Source organism: Podarcis bocagei (genome assembly GCF_964188305.1).
Source record: "Podarcis bocagei genome assembly, chromosome: 17".
Classification (NCBI taxonomy): domain Eukaryota; kingdom Metazoa; phylum Chordata; class Lepidosauria; order Squamata; family Lacertidae; genus Podarcis; species Podarcis bocagei.
In genome coordinates, this window is record NC_138143.1 from 2,554,520 (window position 1) to 2,582,042 (window position 27,523).

At 47.6% G+C, this 27,523-nt stretch overlaps 2 protein-coding genes and 1 long non-coding RNA gene across 5 annotated transcripts in view; 2 read left to right on the top strand and 1 right to left on the bottom strand.

The window, feature by feature from the left end:
- G6PD (glucose-6-phosphate dehydrogenase) lies at window positions 1-23,355 on the top strand. The gene is made up of 13 exons (XM_081177389.1): window positions 1-214; window positions 860-1,005; window positions 12,778-12,815; window positions 12,905-13,013; window positions 13,250-13,467; window positions 16,428-16,586; window positions 16,892-17,017; window positions 17,522-17,615; window positions 18,266-18,452; window positions 18,609-18,844; window positions 19,421-19,497; window positions 19,966-20,058; window positions 22,787-23,355. Exons 1-13 carry the CDS (start codon window positions 4-6, stop codon window positions 22,875-22,877), a joined length of 1,785 nt encoding a protein of 594 aa, XP_081033515.1. The 5' UTR covers window positions 1-3; the 3' UTR covers window positions 22,878-23,355.
- Window positions 23,312-27,523, bottom strand: part of LOC308577312 (ceramide kinase-like) — a 28,343-nt gene continuing 24,131 nt past the window's right edge. For all 3 annotated transcript variants that reach the window (XM_081177399.1, XM_081177401.1, XM_081177400.1), the window contains exons 11-13: window positions 26,373-26,572; window positions 24,234-24,427; window positions 23,312-23,906 (exon numbers count right to left, since the gene is read on the bottom strand). In XM_081177399.1, coding sequence (XP_081033525.1) covers window positions 23,816-23,906; window positions 24,234-24,427; window positions 26,373-26,572 — 485 coding nt within the window. In that variant the 3' untranslated portion in view covers window positions 23,312-23,815. The remainder of the gene's footprint in view (window positions 23,907-24,233; window positions 24,428-26,372; window positions 26,573-27,523) is intronic.
- Window positions 24,434-26,234, top strand: LOC308577356. Its single transcript, XR_014003603.1, has 2 exons — window positions 24,434-25,244; window positions 26,032-26,234. It is a non-coding gene; the product is annotated as an uncharacterized lncRNA (long non-coding RNA).

Genomic DNA, 27,523 nt, shown 5'->3' on the forward strand with positions numbered 1-27,523 from the left:
CCCATGTCGGGACGGGAGGCAGAGAGCAAAGGATCAGCGGGAGCTTGTCCCGCCTCGGCGTTCCCCCTTCTGGCCAGCGGCGGCGGACTCTCCCTTCCGGAGACAGGGGCGGCGCTGGCGGGCCGGGCGGGGCAAGGGCGGGCCGGGCGGGCCATGGGCAGCCGCGCCAGCGTGAGCGAGGAGCGCCTCGGGGCTTCGCCGGCACTGCGAGCAGGTAGGAGCGGGGGCGCGGGGGGGGGGCGCGATGGCGGCGGGGCGCGAGAGGCGCGGGCCGGGCCGGGCGGCGGCATCCCGGGCGGAGGGCGCGGAGGAGCGAGGCGAGGGCAGGCAGCCCCCGACCCCCGAGGGGACTCCCGCCCGCCCGGCCGCGGCGCGGCTCCCCGGGCAGCCTGGATCTCGCCGCCGCTTCGCCGCCCCCGCCCGCCCGCCCGCCCGCTTTCTCGGGGCGCGCAGTCCAGCCGCCCCCTCGTCCCCGCCCGTGTGAATGTGCTCGGCCTCTGATTCCCGGGTTCGAGGCGCTGACAGGCCGTGAGATGCGACGCACGTGTTTTCCTGGCAGACCTTGGTGGGTCTTCTTCCCTGTGGCCCCGCGTATTTCTCTGCTCTGGTCTTCAGCTCCTCGTCCTGGACCTGAGGAGCAGGAGAGAACCCAAGTTGACATTCAGTGTTTGTATTTGGAGACAAGAATGCCTGAAGTGCCCCAGAGCCCTGCTGGGGTCAAGTCGAGACTAGTGCCTTGGCACGCCATCCGGCAGGAAAGAGGTGGAGGAACTGCTCACCTGAGCAACACCTGCCGGAGGGGAGCGGGTCAGGAAGCAGGTGGGAGGAGCCGCCTCTGACAGACACCTTTTCTCCTCAGGAGACAAGGCTGCCACCATGAGCCATCATCAGCCACCGGAGAAGCTGTCTCGGACAGACATCTGTGGGATGCTTCGGGAAGAGCTGTGCAAAGGGAATGACTTCCAAAAGTCAAACACCCACATCTTCATCATCTTGGGGGCTTCGGTGAGTTTTTTCCTTTGGACCACTGCGGACCTGATATATACTGTAGGCATCTTTCTATTTTAGGATCTTTCTATTTTGAGGTCTTTTCTTGTCATCTAGCAGTATATAAATTTTATGAAATAAATAAAACCAAAACTGGGGGGGGGGGGTCCAGCATGGCCGGAGAATCTAGATGGCTATATGGCTGTGCAATGGGCACGGGAAACGGCAAAGGTACACACAGGTATGGAACAGGTGAGTGGTGCTGGCCCTCCATTCCGTTGGCCATATGCCCAGGGCATGGGGTGGGTTTCCCAAATCTATCCTGTGACTGGTCTTCATAAGGGGAGGGGGGAGCAATGTGACCACCTTGTGCTTCTTGGAGGAACATAATGATAAAGAAATAATGTATTGTTATAATTGTATTTGGGAGGCTTTTTTGTTTATAGCATTCTAAGCTATTCATTCATTCATTAAATTTGTATCTCACCTTCCTTCTAAAGGAGTCTGAGGTAGCTCAATAGAACTTTGAGGTTAAAACAATAGAAATAAATCAGTAGACCAGTAAAACCAATAGGGATGGAGGGTACTCCAGCGCTGAGAAAAAGTTGCCACAGAATGTGACTTAACTTTTATTCTAACTAGTGTTTAAAAGCAGGATGCAAGCGTTTACATCACAAGACACACAGGGAACTGTTTCTTCATCCCCTCTTCTTTTTTCTTCCTCAAAACTTTCAGGTTGGGGAGAAATTTTGTGTGACCTAAAAATGTCGTCTGTTCTGACATCATAATGTTGCACATTTTCTTGCTGGCACCACCCAATTACATCGGTAATAATAATAATAATAAAAAAAAAAAATAATAATAATTTTATTTATATCCTGCCCTCCCCAGCTGAAGCCGGGCTCAGAGCGGCTAACAACAGTAAAATGATACAACATTCTAAAATCATTTCATTAATTGAACCCACATATTATGGGGGCAGAATTTGACACAGATGATTTTTTTCAGTGGGTGGGAATCCCATATCCCATGCCGTGTGTTACTATGCCTCAGTAGAAGCTTTCTGTTGAAAAGGGAACTGGATTGTGTTAGGAGCATTCACGTTTCCTTAGTCTGTTGGATCAGCCTGGAACTCCAGAGGGTCATCTCTTGCATTTTTCATTACTCCACCACTGAGCCACCAGCTGCTTCCCATCACAGCAGTAGCTCTGCTGTGACCCCACTTTGCTCTGCTCCCCCATCCCCTTTTGACCCAGTCTAGCATCTTCCCTTCCAGAGCTGTGACTCACAGCCACACAAGGTTTGTGCCTGGTGACAGGATGCTGGTGTGGCCCAAATACCAAAAACAGGTGCTTCAGTCACGCTGCCCTGAAGCAGCCACTGGCTTCTCTTCCTGCCCCTTGTATAAGTGCCTCCTTGCGCTGGGAAGCTGTTGTATAACTCTGCACAGCAATTACCGCGTGGTGTGTAATCAGCATCCCTTCTGGAGTTTGTGAGCATGCTTGAAGGGGTAGGTGGATAATCCTGGCATTGCATGGATTTAGCAATGTGTTGGTAATCCAGTGCTTGGAAAGATCAGCCTAAAGTGGTTTGGCTCCTCACCATTGGCTTGTTCACCATTCTGTCCCCTTGCTATAATTGCAAAATATTCCCTGCCTATGCAAGGGATTGTTTTGCTGGCGAGCAATTTCAGTGAGTATCAAACCTACTACACTCACAAAATTTAATCCCTGTAAATATACTTTGTCGTGTGACCACATTTGAAATACTGTGTATTGTTCTGGTTGCTTCAGCAAAAAAGGGATATACTGTAGTGGAGCTGGAAAAGGTTCAGAAAAGAGCGATCAAAATGATCAAAGGGCTGGAGCAACTCCTCTCTGAGGAAAGGTTACAACATTTGGGGCTTCTTAGTTTAGACAAAAGGGAAGTAAGAAGTTCATAAAATGTGTAGCCTGGAGAAAGGGGAAAAGGAGAAAAGTTTTTCTCCTTCTCTCATAACACTAGATTTGGGGACGTCCAGCAAAGCTGAATGTTGGAAGATCCAGGACAGAAAAAAATGAAGTGCTTCTTTTCATAGTTTCACTTTAACTTTGACTCCCATAAGAGGCAGTGATAGCCACCAGCTTAGATGGCTTGGAAAGAAGATTAGACCAATTAGGCTGTTGATGGCAATGAGCTTCCAAATGCCGGCTTCTGGAAGGCACAGGAGGAGAGCTGCTCTCGTGGTCGGATCCTGCTTGCGGTTTCCACAGGCATCTGGCTGCCCCGAGTGAAGACGAGGCTGGAGTGCACAGGCCATTGGCCTGATTCCGCAGATGGTTCTTACGTTCTTACTCCTGAGTCATATCCTACCTTGTATCTTTGTTTCCTTTCATGTTCAAGATGACACACACACAAGATACTGTAAACCACTTTGAATTTTTTCTTAGAAATATAAAGTGGTATTGAAATAAATAAATAAATAAATATGAAAATGAGTGGGTGCAGCAAGATAATGGGGTGCTGTCATAAGGGTACTGTCAACAGTGTTTCAGGAATACCAACATAAGCTATACTTGTTAGTTGCTGTTAAAGGTCTTTTTTGTTCTGGGAATAGTGGCAAGGGAGATGTGGACCCTTTCAATTTACAAAGAGAGGCACAGAGGTTTAAAGGAGCCCTCTGTCTACCCTGGAATGAAGCCCCAGTCTTCACTTCCATTGGAATAGGCTGCATTTCCTCAGCAGTGCAGCAGCAGGAAATGCACTCTGTCCATGTTTAAGGGCATTTAATTCACAAATGTGTTACATTATAACTGTTTAATGAAGAGGACTGTCCAAAGATGAGAGGGAGTGATGCTAAATGGGAATGGTTGGAGGATAAAAGATGCCGTCGTAAGACCCACAGTGGTACAGTGGTACCTCTGGATGCGAACGGGATCCGTTCTGGAGCCCCGTTAGCATCCTGAGCAGAATGCAACCCACATCTGCGCATGCGCATGACGTCATTTTGAGTGTCTGCACATGCACAAGAGGCGAAACCCAGAAGTAACCCGTTCCATTACTTCTGGGTCGCTGCAGAACACAACCTGAAAACGCTCAACCTGAAACTACTTTAACCCGAGGCATGACTGTATCTCTTTTATATTTCTTCCTCTGGTTAAAATAAAGGTGCCTGTGCTTTTTCTGGCCTCAGGCACATTCATGGCATTTTGGAGCCTTCCGCCATAAATACAAATCATGCCTGTACTTTGGTGAATTGCATGGTGCTGCCAAAATGATTTCCTTCTGCTTTTTTCTTTGATCTCTGTTCTTTGTGTCTCTTTCCTGTTTTCCATTCTGGAGTGGGTTGGCCTAAGACCACTTGGGCCGCCTTCTGCACGGTTGCAGTTCATCACACAGGAGAGAGAAGGAGCCGTCTGAGTGCTCAAGAAGCAGGGAGCACGACTTCAGCAAAAGGAGAAGCTCCAGCTTTTGCTGAGTCACTGGGGAACAAGGTGTGGTGCTCTCCGTAGGTAAAAGAGGGAAGTGAGCCTTCTGGTAGTGTTGCTTATTCTCAGTGAATGAAAACACTACCAGTTTGGAGCCATAATATATAATTGAAAGGACAGACAGCGTTCTTGGGAAAAACAGAAACGGTTTCTACCAGGACACCTCTGTTGTTAGCCTTGTGGATCGTAGACACAACGTGGCCAGTCTAGCCTGTTCCTGTCAGGCATGTGGTTGAGCAGCAAGCTGGTGTTTGGTCTGAAAGCACATATTTGGCACACTCACTCCCCAAGTGATGCACCTGAGTGTTAGTTAGGGTAGTTCCAGATGCCAGCTTTCCCCCAGCGGTGTTAAGGCTATTGCGGGCAACTAGCTAGCTGATTCAAAGGAATGATCGCCAACAAACAACAGGTGTTTTGGAAAAATGAGGCCTTGCCTTTTGGTCACTACTAATTTGTAAAGACTAGCAGGATTGGGAGAATCTAAATTGCATCTAAACAGGAACTGCCGCTCAGAATCTTAGTCACAGAAAATGACAGTGTGATAAAGCACGTCATGTTTTTAAGGGCTTTTGTCCTGCTGCTGCCATTCATAGCAAGGATTTTGTCTTAGTTCCCAGTGAGGTAGTAAACATATAGCTGGTTGAGAGGGGTGCATATACAACAAAAACTGTACACACGTACTCACATACAGTCCCTACGTAGAGAAAATTAGTGCTTCCGGGAGAAGACAAGACTATGACATAGTTTTCTAAATGCAGGTTTGTGGAGCTCAGTTCTTCCTGGTGTTCTGCTGTCTGAAGCGCTACTTGAGTCAAAGCGGGATGTGCTGCCCACCATGCTCCTCCTGCTGCAGCATGCCTTATCTCGGTGGCGCAGTGGTGATGACCATGGGTTCTGGCAAGGGCTTGTGAGATTTCAGCCAGACCGCCTTGGCTGTGAGTCTGGGAAGACCTGCCCTCTGCCGTGCAGGCGCTTTCCCATGTAGTCCAGACTGACTTTGCCACAAAAGCGGAGGCCTCTGAAGAGGCCAGAGACCATCTTGGCTGCCTCTTAGAGCAGACCCAGGACATCCAGCCTGAGCTTCCACAGCTGGCAAGATGGGCAGCGACAGCAACAGATATGTTCTATGCTTATTATACTATTTTATTCTCTTGATAATTATGCTGTTTTAAATGCGCACTTCGTATTTGACTTCCGTTAGTAATGTTTTGTTTTGAAATCTTACAATAATATTTTAGTTTTCCGTTAATTGTGGTGCTTTTAAGGTGTTCCAGACTTTCTTCAGTGATGTTTTATTCTGAATTGTTTTATTTGATGCTTTAATGTAGGTTGTAAACCACTTGGATATCCCCCCCCCCTTAAAAACACAAAGTGCTGTAGAAATGAAAGATAACAGTGATCTCATAGGATCTGACTGGAACTCAGCGCCAATGGCAGTAGCGGAGGCGGCAGGGGGCGTGGGGGGGGGCACCCGCAGGGTTGCTGCTTCACCTTGCCTCGTGAAGTGGTGTACTTTAGACACAGGTATATATCACCTCAAGAAGAACTGTGAATGACTGAGATCCTTTAGGCCATTGTGCAAGGCAGTGCCCATGCAATTAACCAAGGGAGATTACCGGGCAAATAGGAGGCTGCCCTGTACTGAATCACATCATTGGTTCCTTCTGACTCATCCTTGTCTGTCTCTGCACTAACAGGGTTGAAGGTAGAGGCCTCTGCCAGCCTTCCCTGGAGATGCCAGGGCTTGAACTGGGTCTGCCAATGCAGAGCAGAAGCCCTGAACTGCAGGGAAGAATAAAATGTACAAGGAAGTATTTCTTGTTACTACCTTCCCTCCCTGGAGTTGCTGTGTTCTGGTAGCTTACACTTCCTGTGTCTATCTGTTGAATTAAATGGGGGTTGCTCTGTGGAAAGTGTGATGAGGATTGCAGCCAAAGTTATACTGTGTATTGGTTGGAATTCCAAGCCAGTTCTAAATGCCTGTGACAGGATCAGGCTTTGTGGCACAAAAGTGAGGGTTCCACACCATACACAACCTCTACAGTAAGTGGCTTGTCTAAACACTCACCAAGATTAGTGCTTATTCTTTCCCTCTCTAGACTTTAAAGCAGAGGTGACTCAGCTGGAGCGTCTAGCTCTGGGTCCCCAACTCCCACTAGTCTCTCTCAGCACCGCTGGAAGCCAAGGAAATGAGTATTGCAGTCCGGCAACACGGGCGGGGAGGGGGGGTGTCAAACGGTAGCTGCCCTTTGCTTTTAAGGTTAAGGACAGGGAAAGAATGGTGAAGAAGGTTTTTATAAGTGCTTCAGGTGAGAAAGCTGAGGCCTGGAAACGGAATTAGATGAGAATTGCAGATTTGATGTCTGTAACTTGTAACCACTAAGCCTGTTAGCAGCTTTAACAAAATTTTTGTTGATCAAGTGTCTCTTGGTTTAGTCAATTAAATAATAATTAAATTTGCATATTAACTAAAGCATAACATAGCTGTCTGTTAAGAAATATCGATGTATGAGACAGGTACCTACAATCTAATCAACCAAAACTAAGACTCATTGTTAGAGGGAGAAATCCTTCTGTGTTGATTTCTTGTATTATTTCTTTATTAAATTTTTATACTGCCCTTCATGAGGCAATCACAGGACTGTTTACAACATAAAATACAGAACACGCTACATAATAACAACTAAACAAAAAGCCAATAATCCCCCCTCCCCAAAAAAACATTTAAGAGCCCATAGATTAGCCAAAGGACTGGGAGAAGAGGAATGTTTTCGCCTTGTGCCTAAAGATATGTGACAAAGGCGCCAGGTGGGCCTCCTTAGGGAGAGCACCCCACAAGTGGGGAGCCACCGCAGAAAAGACCTGTTCTCACGTTGCCACCCCCCGGACTTTTCATGGAGGAGCCACACCAAGAAGGGCCTCAATTGGCGATTGCTGGGTCTGGGTCAGTTCCTAGGGGGAGAAGCAGTTCTTAAGGTATTGTGGTCCTGAGCTGTTGAAGGGCTTTTAAAGGTCAAAACCAGCACTTTGAAATAGGCCCAGAAACTAGTGGGCAGCCAGCGCATTTGGGCCAGGATTGGTGTGACATGCTTGAAGTGCCTTGCCCCAGTGAGCAAACGGGACACTTAATTCCGCACCAGCTGAAGTTTCTGAACTGTCTTCTGAGGCAGCCCCATGTATAACAAATTGCAGTAATCTAACCTAGAGTTTACCAGAGCAGAGACAACAGAAACCCAGGCTATCCCTGTCCAGAAAAGGTATGCATCTGGGACACCAGCCAAAGCGGATGGCAGAATATCAGGGTACAGTGGTACCTCGGGTTACATACGCTTCAGGTTACGTACGCTTCAGGTTACAGACTCCGCTAACCCAGAAATAGTACCTCGGGTTAAGAACTTTGCTTCAGGATGAGAACAGAAATTGTGCTCCATCAGCATGGCAGCAGCAGGAGGTGGTGCTTCAGGTTAAGAACAGTTTCAAGTTAAGAACGGACCTCCAGAACAAATTAAGTTCTTAACCCAAGGTACCACTGTATTCTCAACACTGGTAAGAAATGAGAACCAGATAGCAAATAAATAGTGAAATAAGCAAGTGTGCATTCAATTTGCAGAGCTGCACATTAGAATCGGCTCCACCTCTTAAGTAGAAATTAAGCTGATTAGAGCTTGCAGCCCTAGTAGCTAGCTCACAAGAGAGAGGCGGCAAGACTTGCAGGCTAAGCTCCTGGCACCAGCTCAGGAGGTTCTTAGCAAAGGCAATAAAAAGATCACCTGACCTGTGTAGGCAACAAGTACACATAGAAAGAAAGTTGTGTGCCCACACTCCATCCAGTTGCAAACCTCATGTGTCCTGGATGTTTCACACCTTTTTGGCCCAGGTCACAGCAGGTAGTTGACTTAGTAGTGTTTGCATTAGATAAGGAGCTTCTAGCCCTGGGTGGATACAGGGAAAGCAAGGGCTTCTGTAGGTCGCTGGCACTTGTAGCAGCAGCGGTGGGGCATTGTACTTTGAGGCCAAAACGAAACGAAGCCATGTGGCTCAAGAAAGGTCTGGGGATAGATGTTTGGGGATCCACGGTGGAGGAGGGGGGAGAGGAGTCTGTATTGTACTATTGATGGGGCGATCTGTTACTGCTAAGCACTGCTAACCTACATCAGTGGTTTCCAACCTGTGCACCATGGCACCCAGGGGAGACTTCACCGGCCTCTGTCCCTCCCACCTCTGATGCCCTCTCATGTCCACAGTGTTACAGACTGAGGTATAAAAACTAGGAGCCAAAATACTCCTGGAACCTGAGTTACAGGCTCAAAAAAAGAATGGCTAATTGCCATCTCCAATGCAGCAGCGCTTTCTTTTTTTCCAAAAAGCACAAACTAATATGCAATTAGTCTGGCTGCTGCGGGGAAGCGTGGCACCCCCTCTGCCGCTGCAGGGAGGCATGGCAAAGCCCTCTGCTGCTGCGGGGAACCACAGCGCACCCTCCACCACTGTGGGGAGGTACAGTGGTTCCCTTTGCCATCCCGGGTTCCCTCTTGCCTGCCCTAATAATCATAAGCGCACAGCTCCTCTTTGCTCCCACCAGGCGGCTCTGGTGGGTGGGCGGGGAGGCGGCTCCCTCAGAGTTTCACATCCACCTCCTCTGCTTGTCACCCAACACCCAAGCAGCCCAGACAGTCTTTCTGATGCAAGCTCTGCAGGGCTCAGGCCAGGAAAACTGAGAGAAGTTTCTCCACTTCTCACAGACTAGCTCAGGTACAAAGCAAGCAGCCAGAAATCTTGGCTTGCTCATGTTTGAGCAGGTGTGGAACGTGCCTGGTGAATGGTGAATTTTGAAGACCGCGTCTGTTTGTTGCAGCAGCCCTGGCTACAAGTTCTTCAGGCAAATGGTGCCTCTGGGGTTGGTCAGGGGGCGCTGGTTGCCAGGAGCTGAGGTGCCCTCGGACTAAGTAAGCAAGCGGGCACAAGGTCATCCAGTTCTTTATTCTAAACCTGGTGGCATGGCAGACGTTGCCCAGTGCTGCAGAGCTTTCTACAGCCAGATCTTTGTAAGCTGCTTTGCAATCTTTTCTGATGAAAAGCAGTATATAGAAATACTTGAAAATAAATGCATTAAAATGTTAAATGAGGACTGGGGGACACAAAGGATGCCTACCCCACCTCTGGGACTGGAAAACCTTTTGGGTTGGGCAGAGATGTGCCTTATTCTGTGCCACCTGGCAATTTCATTGAGGAACCTTTCTTTTCTCACATACTTCTGCTCGTGCTTATTGAGCTGAAGAACAGAGAAGCCAGGAATGCTGGTTTGATGCCTGGAGGCAGGGCTGGGCGCCCAGACCTTTGCTGACATGCCCAACATGCCCAGGGAGCCGCCCCAGGGCTCCTCACAAAGGTTTTGTGTTTTGCAACAGGCAAACCTCTTCTCAGGGCGGGAGAAAGCCATAGTCCTCTTGCTGAAAGATTAGGGCGGGCTTGGACTCCCGTACAGTGAGAGATTAAAACGTTGTGCACACAATAGAGCAAAAAGAGTTTGGGGGTGCGGCTGGCCCTGCCATGCGGCTTGTTGAAACAACATTTCAGCATTCCCCTCACCTCTGAATAAGGACATCTGGGTTTAGGAGGGGAGTTTCTGGGTCAGAAGGCACCTGGATTTATAAAAATCAATCTCTAGAGAACCCTTAAAAATCTCTTAGGAGGGCACATAATGGGCAACAGACCTATTTAATTGTTTTTATTGGTTATATATTTATTCCTAATGCTTATCAGGCTAATACAAATCTCTCAGAGCGATTCACATAAAAAAATCAATAAAAGCATTAATAAAATATTAGGGTTTTTTTAAAAAAAATTGCTTGGCATTTATGTTAAAGGTAAAGGGACCCCTGACCATTAGGTCCAGTCGTGGCCGACTCTGGGGTTGCGGCGCTCATCTCGCTTTACTGGCCAAGGGAGCCAGCGTACAGCTTCCAGGTCATGTGGCCAGCATGACTAAGCTGCTTCTGGCAAACCAGAGCAGCGCACGGAAAAGCCGTTTACCTTCCTGCTGGAGCGGTACCTATTTATCTACTTGCACTTTGACGTGCTTTCGAACTGCTAGGTGGGCAGGAGCAGGGACCGAGCAATGGGAGCTCACCCCGTCATGGGGATTCGAACTGCCAACCTTCTGATTGGCAAGTCCTAGGCTCTGTGGTTTAACCCACAGCGCCACCCGCGTCCCAGCATTTATGTTAGCTACCAGCAAAATCAAACAGTACAGCAGCAGAAATTCGAACCATCTTGGAGGACAAAAGCCTTCCTGAATAGAAAGAGTGCAGTCAGGTAAGTTTTATTCAGAGTAGACCCATTGAAAGTAATGAATTTGACTAAGTTAGGGTCATTAATTTTAATAGATCAACTCTGAGTAAAACTTAGTTGAATACAACCCAGTTTTTAAAATTTGATCTTTAAAGGCCAGGCTTTAAGGGCCACCACCAAGAATGCCGTAAATCTTCACAGCCTCAACAGTGGCCCACCTCAGGGAACCTCCTGGGCAGGTTGCAGGAGCAGCCAGGTGTTTCCTCCTTGGACCACGTGCAGGCCAGAGCCTCTTACGCTCAACACCAGGTTTTATGCCTTTCTCTTTCCTGGAAACATTATGATCCTGGTAATCTGAGTTGCATTTTGGGTTGTTCCAGAGGATTTGGGGGGGGGGTTTGGGGGGGGGTTGCTGGGATACGTCACAGAACTTTTCACTATTTTCTGACCTGGAAAACAGAATTGCTTCCTCCTCCTAGCACCTTGGGATAAATATTCTGAAGGGTGGCATGTAAAATCCCTGAAACAAATAAATCATCTGTGATATTTTAACAGTAGAATGAAGAAAAAGGGGGAGGGGAGGAGGTGCAAGATTCATAGTGGATGAATGTGAGCAAGTGTTCATCTCTGGTAGCAGAAAAAACCCCAAGTTTCTCTTGTGGCCCCTTAAAGACTAACAGATTTACTCTGGCGTAGCCTTTGATGGACTACAGTTCCCCTCATTGGACACGTCTGACCTGACTGGATGTACAGGGTGAGTCTTTTGAAAGAGGCTCCGTGGAAGATGTGTTCTCTGTGTCCACGGGGCCTTTTTTGAAGGACTCGCCCTGCATAAAGGTGTTAGTCTTTGAGGTGGCATGCAGGGTGTTCTGCTGCTTAGCAACCAGATAGCTGATCGGCTGCTGACTCAAACATGAGGGGCTGGACCAAAAGCCCACAGGCGTGGGCACCCGCTGGGCTAACGCTGCATGACTAGGCAGGTTTGCAGCCGGGCTTTCTGCCAATGGAAGGACAAAGGCGACTGCCAGGGGTGCTTCACGCAGCGTGGCACTGCCAGCCACAGGGAGGAGCTCAGGCTGGAGGAAGGAGTGAGCAGCCGTGTCAGGGAGGGGTTTGGCAGTGGAAGGCCAAGCTGTAGCTTTTGGTGCAAACCTCCTATACTTCCTGAATGTTCCCAAATCTGGTTCTATAAAGTGTGGTCAGGTCTTCAGAAAAGATGCGAGGGCAGAGATGGGCTGCCTTTCGTCCTTCCCCTTGCCAACCCCAGTGCTGATGTTTTGGGAGCAGGGAACTATGGGAGATTGCAGTGTGGTGGTGCAGTGCATCCTGTGCTAACTGCAGTGCAAGACTGGAGTCGTCTCCTTCCTGTGATTTAGGAAAGGCAGTAAGAACCTGCATCTTACGGCTGGTTAACTCTTCTTTCCTCAGTTATTGACTGATGACCACAGATATACCAGCAGGAATTAATTGGTGATTATTATCAGTGTGTTTACATGACCATATACTTCAGTTAGACCAGTGGTCATGTGCATGGGGATTTGGAAGGAAGGCTGTTACTCTCTCTCTGTGGAGCCCAGTGAGTCTCACCCCAGAGAGCCAGTGTGGTGTAGTGGTTAAGAGCGGTAGTCTCGTAATCTAGGGAACCGGGTTTGCGTCTCCGCTCCTCCACATGCAGCTGCTGGGTGACCTTGGGCCAGTCACACTTCTCTGAAGTCTCTCAGCCCCACTCACCTCACAGAGGGTTTGTTGTGGGGGAGGAAGGGAAAGGAGAATGTGAGCCGCTTTGAGACTCCTTAAAGGGAGTAAAAGGCGGGATATCAAATCCAAACTCTTCTTCTTCTTCTTCTCCTCCTCAAAAGAGCAGGCTGTCTCTTTGGAAGCAGGGATTTAAACAGGGACTTTTCTGTTCTGAGTCATTTGAGTTCCAGCCCCATACATGCCACCCCTCGGCCTTTGCCTCAGTACACATTCTTTATCTTATGCTTTCTGTGATAATGATGACTCCCCCCCCCCCTCTGTTTCATAATTGCAGGGTGATCTAGCCAAGAAGAAGATCTATCCAACCGTCTGGTAAGTTAACTGCCCCTGAGGCTTTGCCTTCCTTCTGCCATGTGGCTGCCCATTTGAATTGGGTGGGACTGTTCTGATTTCCCATGCAGGTGGCTGTACCGTGACGGGCTGCTTCCTGATGACACTTACGTGGTGGGTTATGCCCGGTCCCAGCTCACTGTTGCCGACATCCGCAAACAGAGCCAGCCACACCTCAAGGTGAGACTTTCCTCCTCACCTGCTGCCTCCTCAGCCCACAGGACTTTGTTCACATGCTTAAGTTTGTTGCATTTGCCACAAGGAGTGATTGCTAATAAGCTGATCTCTTCTGCCTGGTTGGCTGGTGGAAAACGGCTCCTGTCTTGGGCAATTTGAAACATTCTTAGGATGTAAAGATTGGGGATGTACAGGCAGCCCTCCTCCTTGCAGCATAACAGATCTATATATCATTCCAGGCCACCCCTGAAGAAGAACAGAAATTAAACGACTTCTTTGCCCGCAACTCCTATGTCTCAGGAAAGTATGACGACCGGGCCTCTTTCCAAGGTCTGAATGCTCACCTGAATAGCCTTCACAATGGCCAGAAGGCAAACCGCCTCTTCTACCTGGCCCTTCCGCCAAGTGTCTATGCAGACGTCACTGGCAACATCCGGGAGAGCTGCATGAGCACTGTGTAAGACTTGGGGCCTGGCAGGGAACCAGGGTGGGGGCAGGGCTAGCAGGAGGGCACTGGGGCAAGTTTGCTCAGGCAGATGAGGCCGTGTCTGGTTGGAGTTCTTCCTCCCTTGGTGGTCGTCTGGAGGAGCTGCGGGGGGGCCCTTCCAGTCATGTGGAAAAAGGCTTCTGCAGGCTCTCCTGATCCTGTTATATGGGGTGGCAGGCAGAGAGAGCAAGTGTTGGGGCATGTGCAGAGTACCCAATGACATGCCACCAGATTATGCAAATGGAAAACCCAGAATGGAGGTGTCAAAGAAAAATGTTGGACAATGTGGGTAGGGTCAGTTCTTTAACGGGCAGGTATAATGCAGTTCCTCAGCTTAGCAGTTACATACAGTTGTAGCGTATAGTAATCCTACTATGCTGTTAATTCCCACAGACAGCCTATGGTAAAAGTAAAAAAAGGTCTTTCCAGCAACACTTGCTCCCTGCAGCAGTCCAACACGTTAGGCTCTAGCCGAAAGGTGGGGGCTACCTTTCTAGAAACACAAGGGTATTTTTACTTCATTTTCTGCTTGGCCACTCTCTGACTCATTCACACAAGTTTGCTCACTCACTCAGGAGCAGCTGAAGGTGCAGGACAAACACACCTAAATTAACCCTTTCTTGTCCATTTTCTTTGCATGCATAAACTCACATACACTAATAGCAAGAACAGATAGTGGTACCTCTGGTTACATACTTAATTCGTTCCGGAGGTCCGTTCTTAACCTGAAACTGTTCTTAACCTGAAGCACCACTTTAGCTAATGGGGCCTCCTCCTGCTTCCGCGCGATTTCTGTTCTCACCCTGAAGCAAAGTTCTTAACCCGAGGTACTATTTCTGGGTTAGCGGAGTCTGTAACCTGAAGCGCATGTAACCCGAGGTACCACTGTAATTAAAAGAGCAAGGAGTGAGCACAGCAGTGATCTTCATGGCACAGATGGTGGCAGTGGGATGAAGAGAGTGCTTCCGGAATCTGCTACCTCTGCCACTGGTTTACTAGCACAGGTAGTCCCCAGGAAACAGCGACTGGCTGTGGCTTGTTCCCTCTTGAGCACACAGTCAGTGGCAAGCTCCAAGTCTGCCATCACGTGATGCATGTAAAAATAGCCCTAAATGTCAGTCCAGCTTCGATGAAGACGAGGCAAGAGTTGCTGTCATGGAAGGTGTGAGCCATTCCTGGCCTCAGTATGTACATCCAGGGCAGGAGTAACATGCAAGCCTGCCATCCCCAGCCCTTCATTCAGTGCAGTGCAGAGCGTGCTGGTCTCCGGCCTCTGATTCCTTGGCATCGCTGCCCAAAGGACGCCCCTGGCTTCTATGACTCTTTCTTCTTTTGAGATGCTTCGCTTACTCTCCTGAGCAAGAGCCAGAACTTCCAGCCTGTCCTTTGTTTTGAACCAGGTCATTCTTCTTTTTTAAAAAAAAGCCAGATAAAAATAGTTTTATTTATTTCCGTTATATAACAATTACAGGAGAAGAGAAATGGCTACAAAGCAAAATCCCAACTCCTCTCCCCTCCAGGATGGATCAGTTTGTCAAAGTCCAGTCTGTGATTTCAGTAGTTGCCATGCTTCAGGGTTATCAGTAAAGTATTTTATAAAAGGATGTCATATTTCAACAAAACATCTATCTCATTTCTTTATTATTCCATGCATGTAATATCTTTGTTAAGTTTTCTGATACAGCAATAATCAATCATAAAACTTGACTTAAAGCTAATTAGAAGATTAGCCCTATATCCGTTCTCACTGCCTTCTACACTGTATCTATAACAAGAGTTCTAAATATAATTAATTGCTTTAAAATCCCCTATTGAGATTCACAGTCTTCTTTTGAGGAGTAAGATGACATTAAAACCATTCTAGAAGCTTGTTTTTCTTCCTCTGTAGGTAGATTTGTCTTTCACTTCAAAGTAGTAGCTTATCAGCAGTTTTCTTTTGCTCTTATGCTTTTAGTTATTGGATAAATTAATTGCTCATGGATGGCTTCAAGTTGCTAAAATGGGGAGGAAGGAGGTCAGAGCAATCAGGTTAGCTTGTCATCTTCCCAGGAGCTGAAGCTGGAACCCCCAAACCAGTTCATTCAGAGCTGATTTATACCTGATCCGTGTGAATGTAGATCCCTCACATGCACTGAGCAGCTTGTGTAACATGGAAGAAGTGCACTCTGGAAAGAAACAGAGGGGCATGTCTTGGAGCTGCCGAAATCCCAGCTTATGGTACTGGCCAGTATACTTTCCAGAAGTAGGCTTCTGTGCACCGCTCTCACAAAGAAGCCACTCCTGGGAGCTGATATTCATGTGCCTCAAAACCAATTTGTAAACCATCTCAAAGTGACAGTTTGAGAATTGGTGGTGGAAGGCCTGCTGTGGAGAACTGCTAAAGGCAGAACTGTTGAACACACACTGAAATGGGCCGTGATATCTGGAGATTCTGTGCTTTTAACGTTTATTTTTAAATAAACTGGAGGAGTACTGTAAAATGTGCATACATTCCTTACCCATTGGTTATACAAGTTATGTTGGTTGAATCTGTATTTTGCTATATTGAAAACTAATGAAAACATTTGGCAGGAGGAAATAAGCTGGTGGGGGGAAATGGATTGAAAATGTATGGCTGAAAATGCATCAGCTGTGACTGGTGACCTTGGAAACTGGAGAAGAGCTGAGCAAGACTTGTGGTTATCCTGGTGTAGGATTTCAGAGCTCTGCAAAACACCTTGAACCTCATGAAGGCTGGTAAAAATGGAATAAATATTGCAAAGAAACATAAGTCACACCTATGAAAATCTGCTTGATTCACGTATCTTTTCAGGAGGGGGTGTATGAGGAGAGGGCTCTAGGACTCACTTAGATTCACACCCCCACACCAGCTTGTAACACCCCACATTTAAAACTTTGCCTTTGCCGTCTTCTACTTCCCAATTCTCCAGGGGCTGGAACCGTGTCATTGTGGAGAAGCCTTTTGGCAAGGACTTGGAAAGCTCTGACAAGTTGTCGAATCACATCTCCACACTTTTCAGTGAAGACCAGATCTACCGCATTGACCACTACCTGGGCAAGGAGATGGTTCAGAACCTGATGGTGCTCAGGTAAAACAAGGAGTTTGGGAGACAGCATTCAAAGGCTGTGGTGGTGGGTGTGCATGGGGCCTTGGCAGCAACTACCTGGGCTCAAGCAGGCACTTTTTGTTCAGTCCTCTGACAAATGCCTTCAGGCTTGGTTCTACCCATGGCTTCAAAAGTCTCTTCAAATTTGTGCCAATAAAGCACCTTCTCAAGTGGATTAGGGACAGGGTATGGTCTCCATTGGAGTAGTGTTTGGTGGAGCTCAGCTGGGGCTTCTCTGCCCTGCAGCCTCAGCCTGAGTCTCAGGTCATTTCCCCCTTCATTTGCAGATTTGGAAACCGGATCTTCAGCCCCATCTGGAACCGTGACAACATTGCCTGTGTCATTCTGACCTTCAAAGAGCCATTTGGCACTGAGGGACGGGGTGGCTACTTTGATGAGTTTGGTATTATCCGGTGAGAGAGTGGGGGACAGGGCGAGGGAGGGTGTAGAATCATTTACTTGGTGTGTTTGAGGTGTGCAAACCACTACAGTGATCCACAGATGTGGCACTAAAATTCCACAGAGTTGTAATTCACTCAGATGACAGATGAAGCAGAAACCCCATATCTGCCCAGATAAAACATGGTTTGGCTTTGAAATTCTCCACCTAACCCAGCTTTCTATGATTTTTGTGCTCCTGTCAAATTTATTGTGCACAGACTGCCTTGCTGCAGGGGCAGCCACATGGGCTTTTCTGCTGATCCTCATGCTTGTCTGGGCCCCAGTTCCAGTCACCCCATTTGCTTTCAAGACGCTGCTTGTGTGCAGATATACAAGGAAACCTCACAGGCTGCACCAGGCCACCAGAAACAGAAGCAGGAAGCGCATAGGGATGGTGATGACTGAGAGAGGGGCATGACTGGTGATTTCAGTACCGTTCCTGTAGCTTATACTGATTCCTTCTGCCACCTCTGCAGGGATGTAATGCAGAATCATTTGCTCCAGATGCTTTGCCTGGTTGCCATGGAGAAACCAACCTCTACCAACTCCAATGATGTGCGTGATGAGAAGGTAGGAGCATATCTAGGACTGAGTCACAGATGGGAACTAGAATTTGGACCCAGCACTTCTGATCTGAATGTCCTTGAGCAAGTTACTATTTCTGTGTCTGCCTTCCTTCGCTTCAAATTGGAAATGAATTGTCTGCTTGCCTTGGGAAGGTCCACTCTCTTCAGAATTAACATTAGGCAGGCCTTTTGGTTGTACTGTTTTTGACACTTACTATAAACTTCTCTGCTTAGGCAAGCCTACTCAGACATGTATACTGTGTTGGTTTTTAAACTGTTTATTGATGATGGGTCATTGATGATGAGGTTGAAGTGGTATATAAATCATCTTAGATCACAAGAAGAAAACAAAATAGAAAAGGTGTTGCTCACAAGCCCTGAGTGGAGACGCTGGTGCCACAGGAACCCAGTGCCCACTGGAGAAATGTGTGTGGCACATTAACAGCTGCCATTTCCATGTAGGAGATTAATTCTGAAACTTGTAATCTTGAAATTGCCCAGAAGTAAGCAGTTTATGTTAATACTGAGTTCTTAGCTTTGAGTCCCCACAGTCACACACACACACACACACACACACACACACACACACACCTTTTTCAGATCACTTTTGGTGGTTTGTGAGGCTCTCAGACCGTGTTCATGTCTTTCTGCCAGGTGAAGGTTTTAAAGTGTATCTCAGAGGTGAAGCCTGAGAATGTGGTGCTTGGTCAGTATGTGGGAGATCCCTCTGGCCAAGGGGAGGCTCAGAAGGGCTACCTGGATGACCCCACAGTCCCAGCTGGCTCCACCACCCCTACCTTTGCTGCCGCTGTCCTCTACGTGGACAACGAACGGTGGGATGGTAAGTACAGTAGGAGGGAGGGAAAGAGGGAGGGGTAAAAGACCAACGCCTGGACATCCTTGATTTGGGGTGCCAGGCCTACTGGTGGGGGAGATAACAGGGATCAGAGTCCCAACTTGTCTCTGTCTCTTTCCCTCTTGAACCTGCTTCTCCCAGGAGTACCATTTGTCTTGCGCTGTGGCAAGGCACTGAATGAGCGCAAGGCTGAGGTGCGACTGCAATTCCGGGAGGTGCCGGGCGACATCTTCCAGCGCCAGTGCAAGCGCAATGAACTGGTGATTCGTGTTCAGCCCAATGAGGCCGTCTATACCAAGATGATGACCAAGAAGCCGGGCATGTTCTTCAACCCAGAAGAATCTGAGCTGGACCTCACCTATGGCAACCGCTACAAGGTACCATTACCAAGAGTTTATCTCTTTATAGGCTAAGGAAACTCCCAAATTCTGTGCTTGAGTAATAACAATTTTGTAAAAGAGGCTTCCTTTCCACAGTTGTTAAAGGTGCATGGCAGACCTATTGGAGACCTTGCGGAATTTTGTTTTTTATTTTGAGCAGAAGCATGACAGTGTGTGGATTGGTAGCAGGAGGAGATGAGCTGTACTGGCGGAAGAGGGATCGAAGTGCTCAGCTTGTCAGGGACCAGAAGGGTCTGGAGGCTTGAGGGGTGCGGTTGTCACCCACCCTCTCCGCCTTCTGGAAAGTGAGACTATTGCTGGCACATTTTCAGACATGCAAGTCTGTTGCTTTGTGTGGCAGCCACTATGTTGAAGACAGACATATGGGATCAGCACTTTAGATTCCCAGGCTTCTTAGCATTGCAGTGTTCTGCTCAGGAGGTGTCCTGCCTGCTTCTCAAATTCTTTCCTTCCAGTGACAGTTACAAGGAATAGAAGGCACCCTCTCAAAAAATGGAGGTGCACCGAGGTACACAGCACATTCAGCCTCTTGCTCCTGTCTCCTTTCTACAGGATGTGAAGCTCCCAGATGCTTATGAGCGCCTCATCTTGGATGTTTTCTGTGGGAGTCAAATGCATTTTGTGCGCAGGTACATGCTGGCACCCAGGGGTACCAACTTGAATAAAATATTGGGGGGATCCAGGGGAGCCCTGCTTTGTCTGCTGGCAGGCACGGTTTGCATTCGATCCACAGGTGCAAATGGGCATTTCCCTTCAGTGTTGTCCATTTGCAAGCAGGCAAAGTGGGACTTGCTGTCTGCAGGCATGACTTGCTAAGGAATCAGCAGGAGTCCACTTTGAGCTCTGTTTGCAGCTGCGCCTTTATCTGCCTCACAGCTGACATGACATATGTGGGACAAGTGAGAATGGTTTGAGTAAGAGGAGCTCATGTGCCAAATGAGGACCCCTGCCAGATCTAATGAGGCCCCTGGACCGAGTTTCCCACCTCTGGCACAAGACATGATGACTGAAAAATATTTGAACTACTACTGCAGTTTAAGGTAGATAACTTCTTCAGAGTTCAGTAACCCAACCCAGCACTTTCCTCCTCCCCACAGTGATGAGCTGCGTGAGGCCTGGCGAATTTTCACTCCGCTGCTCCATAAGACTGAGGCAGAGAAAACCAAACCAATTCCCTATTGCTACGGCAGGTGAGTTTGGAAGAGAGAGTGGGGTGAGCTTAAATACGTATGGCAGTCGTTTCTTTTAAAACAGGCTCTATGGTTGGCCCATCACTCTGAGGTTTCAAGGGGAGATCTTGGTGATGGCTGTCAACATGTGCATAAGGGCAGTGTTAGAAACTCAGACATGAAGGCTAGGAGTGAAATGACACCTTAAACCTCGGTTATGGGCACAACAACGGAATGCCTAGGCACATTTTTTTCTTTATAACAAGAATTCAAAGCTGAAAATGAATGAACTGCAGCTAAAATATTGTGTTCATGTTTTACATGGTCTAGTCCTTCCCCTGCCCACCCCCCTCACAGGGTGTCCTCTCCAGTCCTTAAGAGAGTAGCTGGAAGTGGAGAGGCAGAAAAATGTCTTCCTTTCCTTCCACTCTGCAGTTTTAATCTGAAATCTTAGGCACAGTACTGCGCCCAGAGCTCAGAAACTGCTAACAAAATTCCCTGTTGCAAAATGTGCCTAGAACAATGGGTGTTTTGAACACTGCATATGGCCCCCCTAAACCCCTTTCCTGCCCCCTCCTCCTTAATGGGCTTGGCCATGGCCCTCAGGCTGTCTCTCTTTTTTGGTAAAAAAAAATAATTAAAAAAACTTTGTCTTACATGTATAAAAAATAGACAGAGCAATTGTAACAACATGTGAAAATTAACACATGGAGAACAAAACTATATAATAGATATGTAGAATGAGGACAGTTGCACATTCTGGGTTAAGATAACTGAGTCTAAGTGAAAACTATTAGTGTTATCAATCTAGTTCCAGATTTGCCAGGTTTGTGACGAGGGTCATCTTGAAAACCATGTTTTTACTGTATAGAAGGCAAAATCATATTAAAAGTGTCTGGAGGTTCTATTCCCTGCTGAAATCTGAAGTGATGGATAATTTCCTCCATTATGGCCACATTCCAGAATGAGTCATAACAGAATCCAGTGTAAGGTTTGGGACTGTTTTCCGTTGAGTTGCAATTATTATTTGAGCTGCCAACAACATATAAGACCAATTCTTTTGACAATATATCTACATCAGTATCATAAAAAAATATTCAGTAATGTTACTTTTGGACAACAATAGTTTTGTTAGTAATATTAATCATTTCTGTCAAAATTAAATTCCAAAAACCTTGCATCAATTTACATTTCCAACATAAATGTACCAAGCTTATTGCAACCCCTCCAACCATCAGGTAACACAAAACAAAACATTTTTGACATTTGCAAGGAGTGTGATATCCCTCACAATATGGGTCACAACACCCATATTTTATTCCAATCCTTGGAAAGAATTTGTGTGCCAATATATAGTTCCCCTATCTTTTTAAGGGGTTCCGAAGGTCTTTAAGTTACATTAAGCAATATAAGGTACTATTTAGAAACTAATCCTTTCTCCCCTCTACCCATTGTGCGGAATAAATTTTTCACATTGTGTTAAGGGTCTCAGAGCTTGTGTTTTTATATGCTCTTTTATTATATATGAACTTGATTAAAATTAATCCAGTTTGTGTTAAGATTTGACCAAATTAATTTTATTTGGTTAATAGAAACAGTGGGCCTGCGACTTACATTCACTTTACTTACACTACCATAACTTTACACGGGAGGAGGAATAAAGAAATAAAGAGTGGGGAACCCCCACCATTCCCTCCTGTCCATTTATTTCTTCTCCCCTCGCTTTTGCACCCCCAGCAGGCTTTCCTTGCTTACTGGGCTTTGGGTAGTGGGGTGTGGTGGGGGCTCTGGGAGTGGCCTTGTGGTACTGTCCACCCTACAAATTGAGCAGAACTGAGCGGAAAATATATTCTCCAATGTGATTATTGTAATGCATGGTGAACTTTCTTGGATCCCCAGTCTAAGTGATACCCAGATGGTGGGAACTGCACAGTGGCTTGAGAGGAGAGCTGGTCCAATGGTAGAGACAATGGCAGAATTCCAGGCATCCTGGCTCAGTTAATTAGTACATTGGGAAAGGGAGCTGCCATCTGCACTTCTACACTTACCTGTGTTTTGAGTGCATGTTTATAGTTGATGTGGGGTGCTAATCTAAGTGAGTATGATATCCAGAAATCAGCAAAGGGGGGTAGTATTTAGTACTTCTATACAATACATAAATGTCTGAAAATGGAAAAAAAAGGATTCTGGTCAACTTTTGATCATAATCAATGCTGCTGCTATGCTGTTTCAGGGATGGAGACAATTGCATTTGGCCTATAGATGTAAAAAGCCTTGAGTAGGAAACAACTGCATCCAGCATTACTTTTTTTAAAACCAACTTCATTGAAAATTGTAAAAACAACTACCAAACACAAAGTGTCTTCCAAGACAAATACATGTATACAGTCGTACCTCTGCTTATGTATCCCTCTGGTTACGTAAACTTCGGGATACGTAAGTGGCAAACCCAGAAGTATATTTCTGGGTTTTCCCCCCAACATGCTTGCGCAGAAGCAGTCTCTCCAGTTGCGAAAAACTCGGGATCCGGCCAGACCTCTAGAATGGATCCCGTCCGCAACCGGAGGTACCACTGTATATGTTAAGTCTTGTATGCATTCATCCATACAGCATCAAAACCAACTTAGAAAAACTTTTACATTACAAATTCAGCTCATATCCACAGAGTATACTTCCCTCTAAAGCATTCAGATGGTTTCGCTATTGGCTGCAACCAGAATTACTAACGGGGAGCCTTTTTCCTTTCTAGCCGTGGCCCTGCAGAGGCAGATGAGCTGATGAAGAAGGTGGGGTTCCAGTATGAAGGCACCTACCGCTGGGTCAATCCTCACAAGCTGTGACCTCCAACTGAGTAGCTTGTATGAAGGGGTGACAGCTGCTCTTCGCTGCAGAAGCCAAGCTGACCAGGCTGGGCAAAGGGATCTCTGCCCCAACTCCTGCTGCCTACACCTGAAAAACGGTGGCTTTTGTCCTAGGACCACCTGCTGGCCCTGGACACCAGTGCACTCCTCCAGCATCCACTGCGCTTAGGTGTGGGCCTTGTCATCTTCTCTACTGTGGGCTCTGCCTCTTTAGTTTTGCTCCTTCTTAGACTGCTGGCTGCAGCTGGGCCAGATGTCCCATTTCAACTTCTGCTCCTTTCTAGGGGGGAAGTCTGTGGTGGTGCAGGAGGCAGCACCCTTGCCCTCTGTTCCAGCTACACAAGCTGCTCTTTCAATTGCACTAGCTCTGCTTTTGCTGCATTACTTGTTACATTCCTGTTCAAGCTTCTCAGTTTTATATATGATGCTGGTATGTAAATGGAAGTTGTTACAAGGAGACCGTGGTCCTTGCATTTATTTCAAGTGGCTTGAGGGCGGACTCAAAAACCACTTCTGTCTATGAACAAATGGGCAGGGAGGGGTGGTTTGGGGGAAGTAGCCTGGCAGACTAAATTTGGCCCACAGGTCAGAGGTTCTGCACTGATGAGCTAGATATTCATTTATTCTGCCAACTGATTTCCAGTGTGATGAGGACCAGGGGGACACTGGGGTTTGGTATCTGCACAGCAGGCAGAGCACCATGGGCTGTTCCTCTCCAGGGTCAGCACCCTAAAATGGCAGGTGTGAGGTGGCACTTCTGCAAATCTGAACGTGGAGCAGCAGTGTCTGGTTACAGTTTCTCTGGAGCTGCACTGTTACTCACAGGTCCTGAGATACCAGTCTGGAATTTAGGCAGTGGCTCCTCAGTGTTCATGGCCTTGTAGATTCTTAGCAGCAGTCACAGGCTGCGCTGTCATTTAGCTTTGACCCTCTCTTGGATCAGCAGGAAGCCTACAGGGTGCCTGTTCGATGCCACGGGCAAAGAGATGGATGAGCCTCCCATGGACTCTGTGGAGAGAACGGCAGAGAGAGTCATTAGCAGGAAGACTGCTGTCTAACAGCTGCCCAGTTCCCTAACCATCTTTGGCAACTTCCATGCCTGTGCTTGACTGGGCTACACTTTCTGGAAGGGCCACAGTAAGCTTTTTACTGGTTCTTAACCTGCCAGTCCCAGTTCTGATCACATGCTGTTGCTCTGATACTTCTGTCTATGTCTGTGTGGCACTGAAGTCTCTTTCACAAGCTTCTAAGTGCTGTCTGTAGATTGCTCTACTAACACCTGTGCCCCTGAAGTACAGCAGAAGAATATTTGCCACAACTATCCAGACAACCTACCTGACGCTGATGTCGGTATGTTGCAGGGTCTCACCGTCGCAGGTCCAGCAGCTGGTGGGTGGTTCTTCCTGACACTGCCCCCCACACAGCCCCTTGCGTCGTCGTACAACTGGTTCTCCATCCTTATGGTCTTCCACTTTTGAGGTGAAACGAATAGCCCGGACCCGGTACACACTCACAAAAGGCAGGTCAAACTGAAAAGCACATTTAAGGGGTTTTTTTTAAGGCCTCTGATCTCTGAAGCTCATGGCATTAGCAGAAGGAATCTTAACCTCTCCAGCTCTGACTCAAGCGTTTGCGGCTTTAAGCAGAGCTCTGTATGAAGCTGCCTTCTACTGTCAGAGCAGTGGTCCTTTCAGCCCAAGGCAGACTAGCAGTAGTAGCCTGTCCAAGAAGTTAGGCAGGTGGCATTTTGCAACTCTTCATACCCAATGTGCCTTTTGCATTTCCTCGGCTGCTCTTCGTGCAAAAGCGCATGCTCTGAAGGAGAACTGTGGCTCCTCCCCTTATTTAAAATACTGCCTTTTGACCTGGGAGCCCCCAAAGTTACATGCAGAATATGTAAGAAAACACAATCGTGTCAATTCAAGGCACTGCAGTGGAATAAAATACCAGAAGGAGGAGGATCATGACCGGAACAATTCAGCCACTTTTAGAAGCCCAGAAGAAAACTAGCTTTCACCATCCCCTAGCAATAGATGGAAAGGGACCAAGCATACCTTTCGGATGAAGATGATCCAAAGCCTTTGTGCCACTATGGAAAAGGCCCAATCCTGTGTGCTTACCAACCTAAGTTGGGCAGTGGTGCCACGAGAGCAGAGCCCCACTCTAAGCCTCCGTGGCCTCACCATTTAAATGCATGGAGGATGCTCTTTGTTAACTAAAGAGAGGAGAGCCCAGGGCCCAAGATGAAAGAAATCGTCAGAGGGGCTGTCAAGGAAAGGTGTCCCCTGCATCTGACGGCATAGTTCTCATTTTGCTTAAGACAGGACAATGTAGTTGCCTAGAAAAGTCATAGAATCATAGAGTTGGAAGAGACCACAAGGGCCATCGAGTCCAACCCCCTGCCAAGCAGGAAACACCATCAGAGCACTCCTGACATATGGTTGTCAAGCCTCTGCTTAAAGACCTCCAAAGTAGGAGACTCCACCACACTCCTTGGCAGCAAATTCCACTGTCGAACAGCTCTTACTGTCAGGAAGTTCTTCCTAATGTTTAGGTGGAATCTTCTTTCTTGTAGTTTGGCTCCATTGCTCCGTGTCCACTTCTCTGGAGCAGCAGAAAACAACCTTTCTCCCTCCTCTATGTGACATCCTTTTATATATTTGAACATGGCTGTCATATCACCCCTTAACCTCCTCTTCTCCAGGCTAAACATGCCCAGCTCCCTTAGCCGTTCCTCATAAGGCATCGTTTCCAGGCCTTTGACCATTTTGGTTGCCCTCCTCTGGACACGTTCCAGTTTGTCAGTGTCCTTCTTGAATTGTGGTGCCCAGAACTGGACACAGTACTCCAGGTGAGGTCTGACCAGAGCAGAATACAGTGGCACTATTACTTCCCTTGATCTAGATGCTATACTCCTATTGATGCAGCCCAGAATTGCATTGGCTTTTTTAGCTGCCGCGTCACACTGTAGGCTCATGTCAAGTTTGTGGTCAACCAAGACTCCTAGATTCTTTACACATGTACTGCTCTCAAGCCAGGTGTCCCCCATCTTGTATTTGTGCCTCTCATTTTTTTGCCCAAGTGCAATACTTTACATTTCTCCCTGTTAAAATTAAAAGTCTCCTGTGCTCAGGTTATATTCCGACAGGATTTCCAACTGCCAGTTTAATGTGTTCAAGCCCCTTTCTGTACCCCCCTACCACTTCAACCCTCCACCAGGGGCTTCAGACTTTGCCTCAAAAGATGCTCAAATTCTAAAATAAAGAGTTGACCTCCAGTGTCAAATAGGGGGCTTCAGTTCTGCAGCAGGAATAAATATATGCCTGTTGTACAGGGTGCTGAGTTTCACGCATATTTGAGTTTTCATAGTTGTAACTGCATCTACATGGGCAGAATTGCGGTTGTCAGAAAGAGGCGTGGCCTTTTAGGTTCTGCCCCCAGCAAGTGCAGGGAAGGCAGAGGCTTTCTCCATACCTGGTCTGAGCCATTGGTGTGCCGAGTCAAGTGTCGCAAGAAGGAGAGTGCTGAGCATTCATGCACCAGGATGAGGTCTGCTGTACCGTCAGCCAGATGAGCACAGGGGGAGAGTCCCTCCGGGCTCTTGGGACAGGCACTACTCATGGAGGTCAAGTTGACAGCCAGGAAACGACCCTGAACCTGCTGCCATTCGCCATCTGGGGGGGGGGGGAGGTGGAAGAGGAGAGAGGTTATCCTGGGCAGCTTTAGCTGGGACAAAGCAGCTGCTTGGACAGCCTGTTTGAAAAATGTTTTTTTCTGGGGTGCAAGACTCCTGACAGCCCTGTGGCGGCAGCAGCAGTTTGTTACGTGGAAGTGAAGGTGAGGAACTCCCTCCTTCCGTACAACTTCCCATGTGCTGCAGCCAAGCACTGGCATTTAAAAGCTATTTCCAGGGCTAAGCCCTGGCTCAGTAAATCCTGATGGTGGGAGATTAAAGACAGCAACAATGCCCATTAGCCTAGAGCAGGCAATTAATTCCTATTTGAGGTTGCAAAATTTGCTCAGACCTAGGGATTCCCTTCTGTGTTTCTCTACCACATTCTGCCCCAAACAAAGGCAAGCATCTCAAACCAGTTTAATTCAGTGCCACTGCATTTGCAGGAACAGGGAGATGACAATCTGGGTGGGAGTTACTGGTTTGCTTTTGAGGTCTCCCAATGAAATAGAAGACATTTTTTTGGTTTCATAAAATTTATACACTGCTTGATTGTAGAGAAAACCTTTAAGTGGTTGTTGCAAGTGAGGTGGCCAGTGCAGGGTCTCTATAGTCTATCCTGATGTGAGGGACTGGCTGGATTCTGATGAGTACACACCAGAGGAAGGGGTGTTGGAGACTGACTGGGAAGAAGGGATCTGAGGGAGGCAGAGAGGCAGAGGCAGCAGGAGCTGCAGGAACCGAGAACGTAGAACAGTTGCAAGAGGAGGGGGAGAACAGTTAGGCTAGTATAGAGTCCAGGGCTTCCACACCTCCTCCTCCTGCTCCACTGGCTCCCAGCACCAGGAGAGGATTGAAGAGGGAGAAGCAGAAACAGGTTGCCTGCAGGTGGAGTCTTCACCTGCCTATGTGCAGCTCAGGTGGGGAAGATCCATAAACTGAGGTTGGGGGT

Bases quoted from the DNA above. Each gene is read 5' to 3' on its own strand.
- G6PD (XM_081177389.1), top strand. From the start codon at position 4: ATGTCGGGACGGGAGGCAGAGAGCAAAGGATCAGCGGGAGCTTGTCCC. The intron at 16,587-16,891 runs GTAAAACAAGGA...CTTCATTTGCAG, and splicing joins CAGAACCTGATGGTGCTCAG to ATTTGGAAACCGGATCTTCA. The intron at 17,616-18,265 runs GTAGGAGCATAT...TCTTTCTGCCAG, and splicing joins ATGATGTGCGTGATGAGAAG to GTGAAGGTTTTAAAGTGTAT.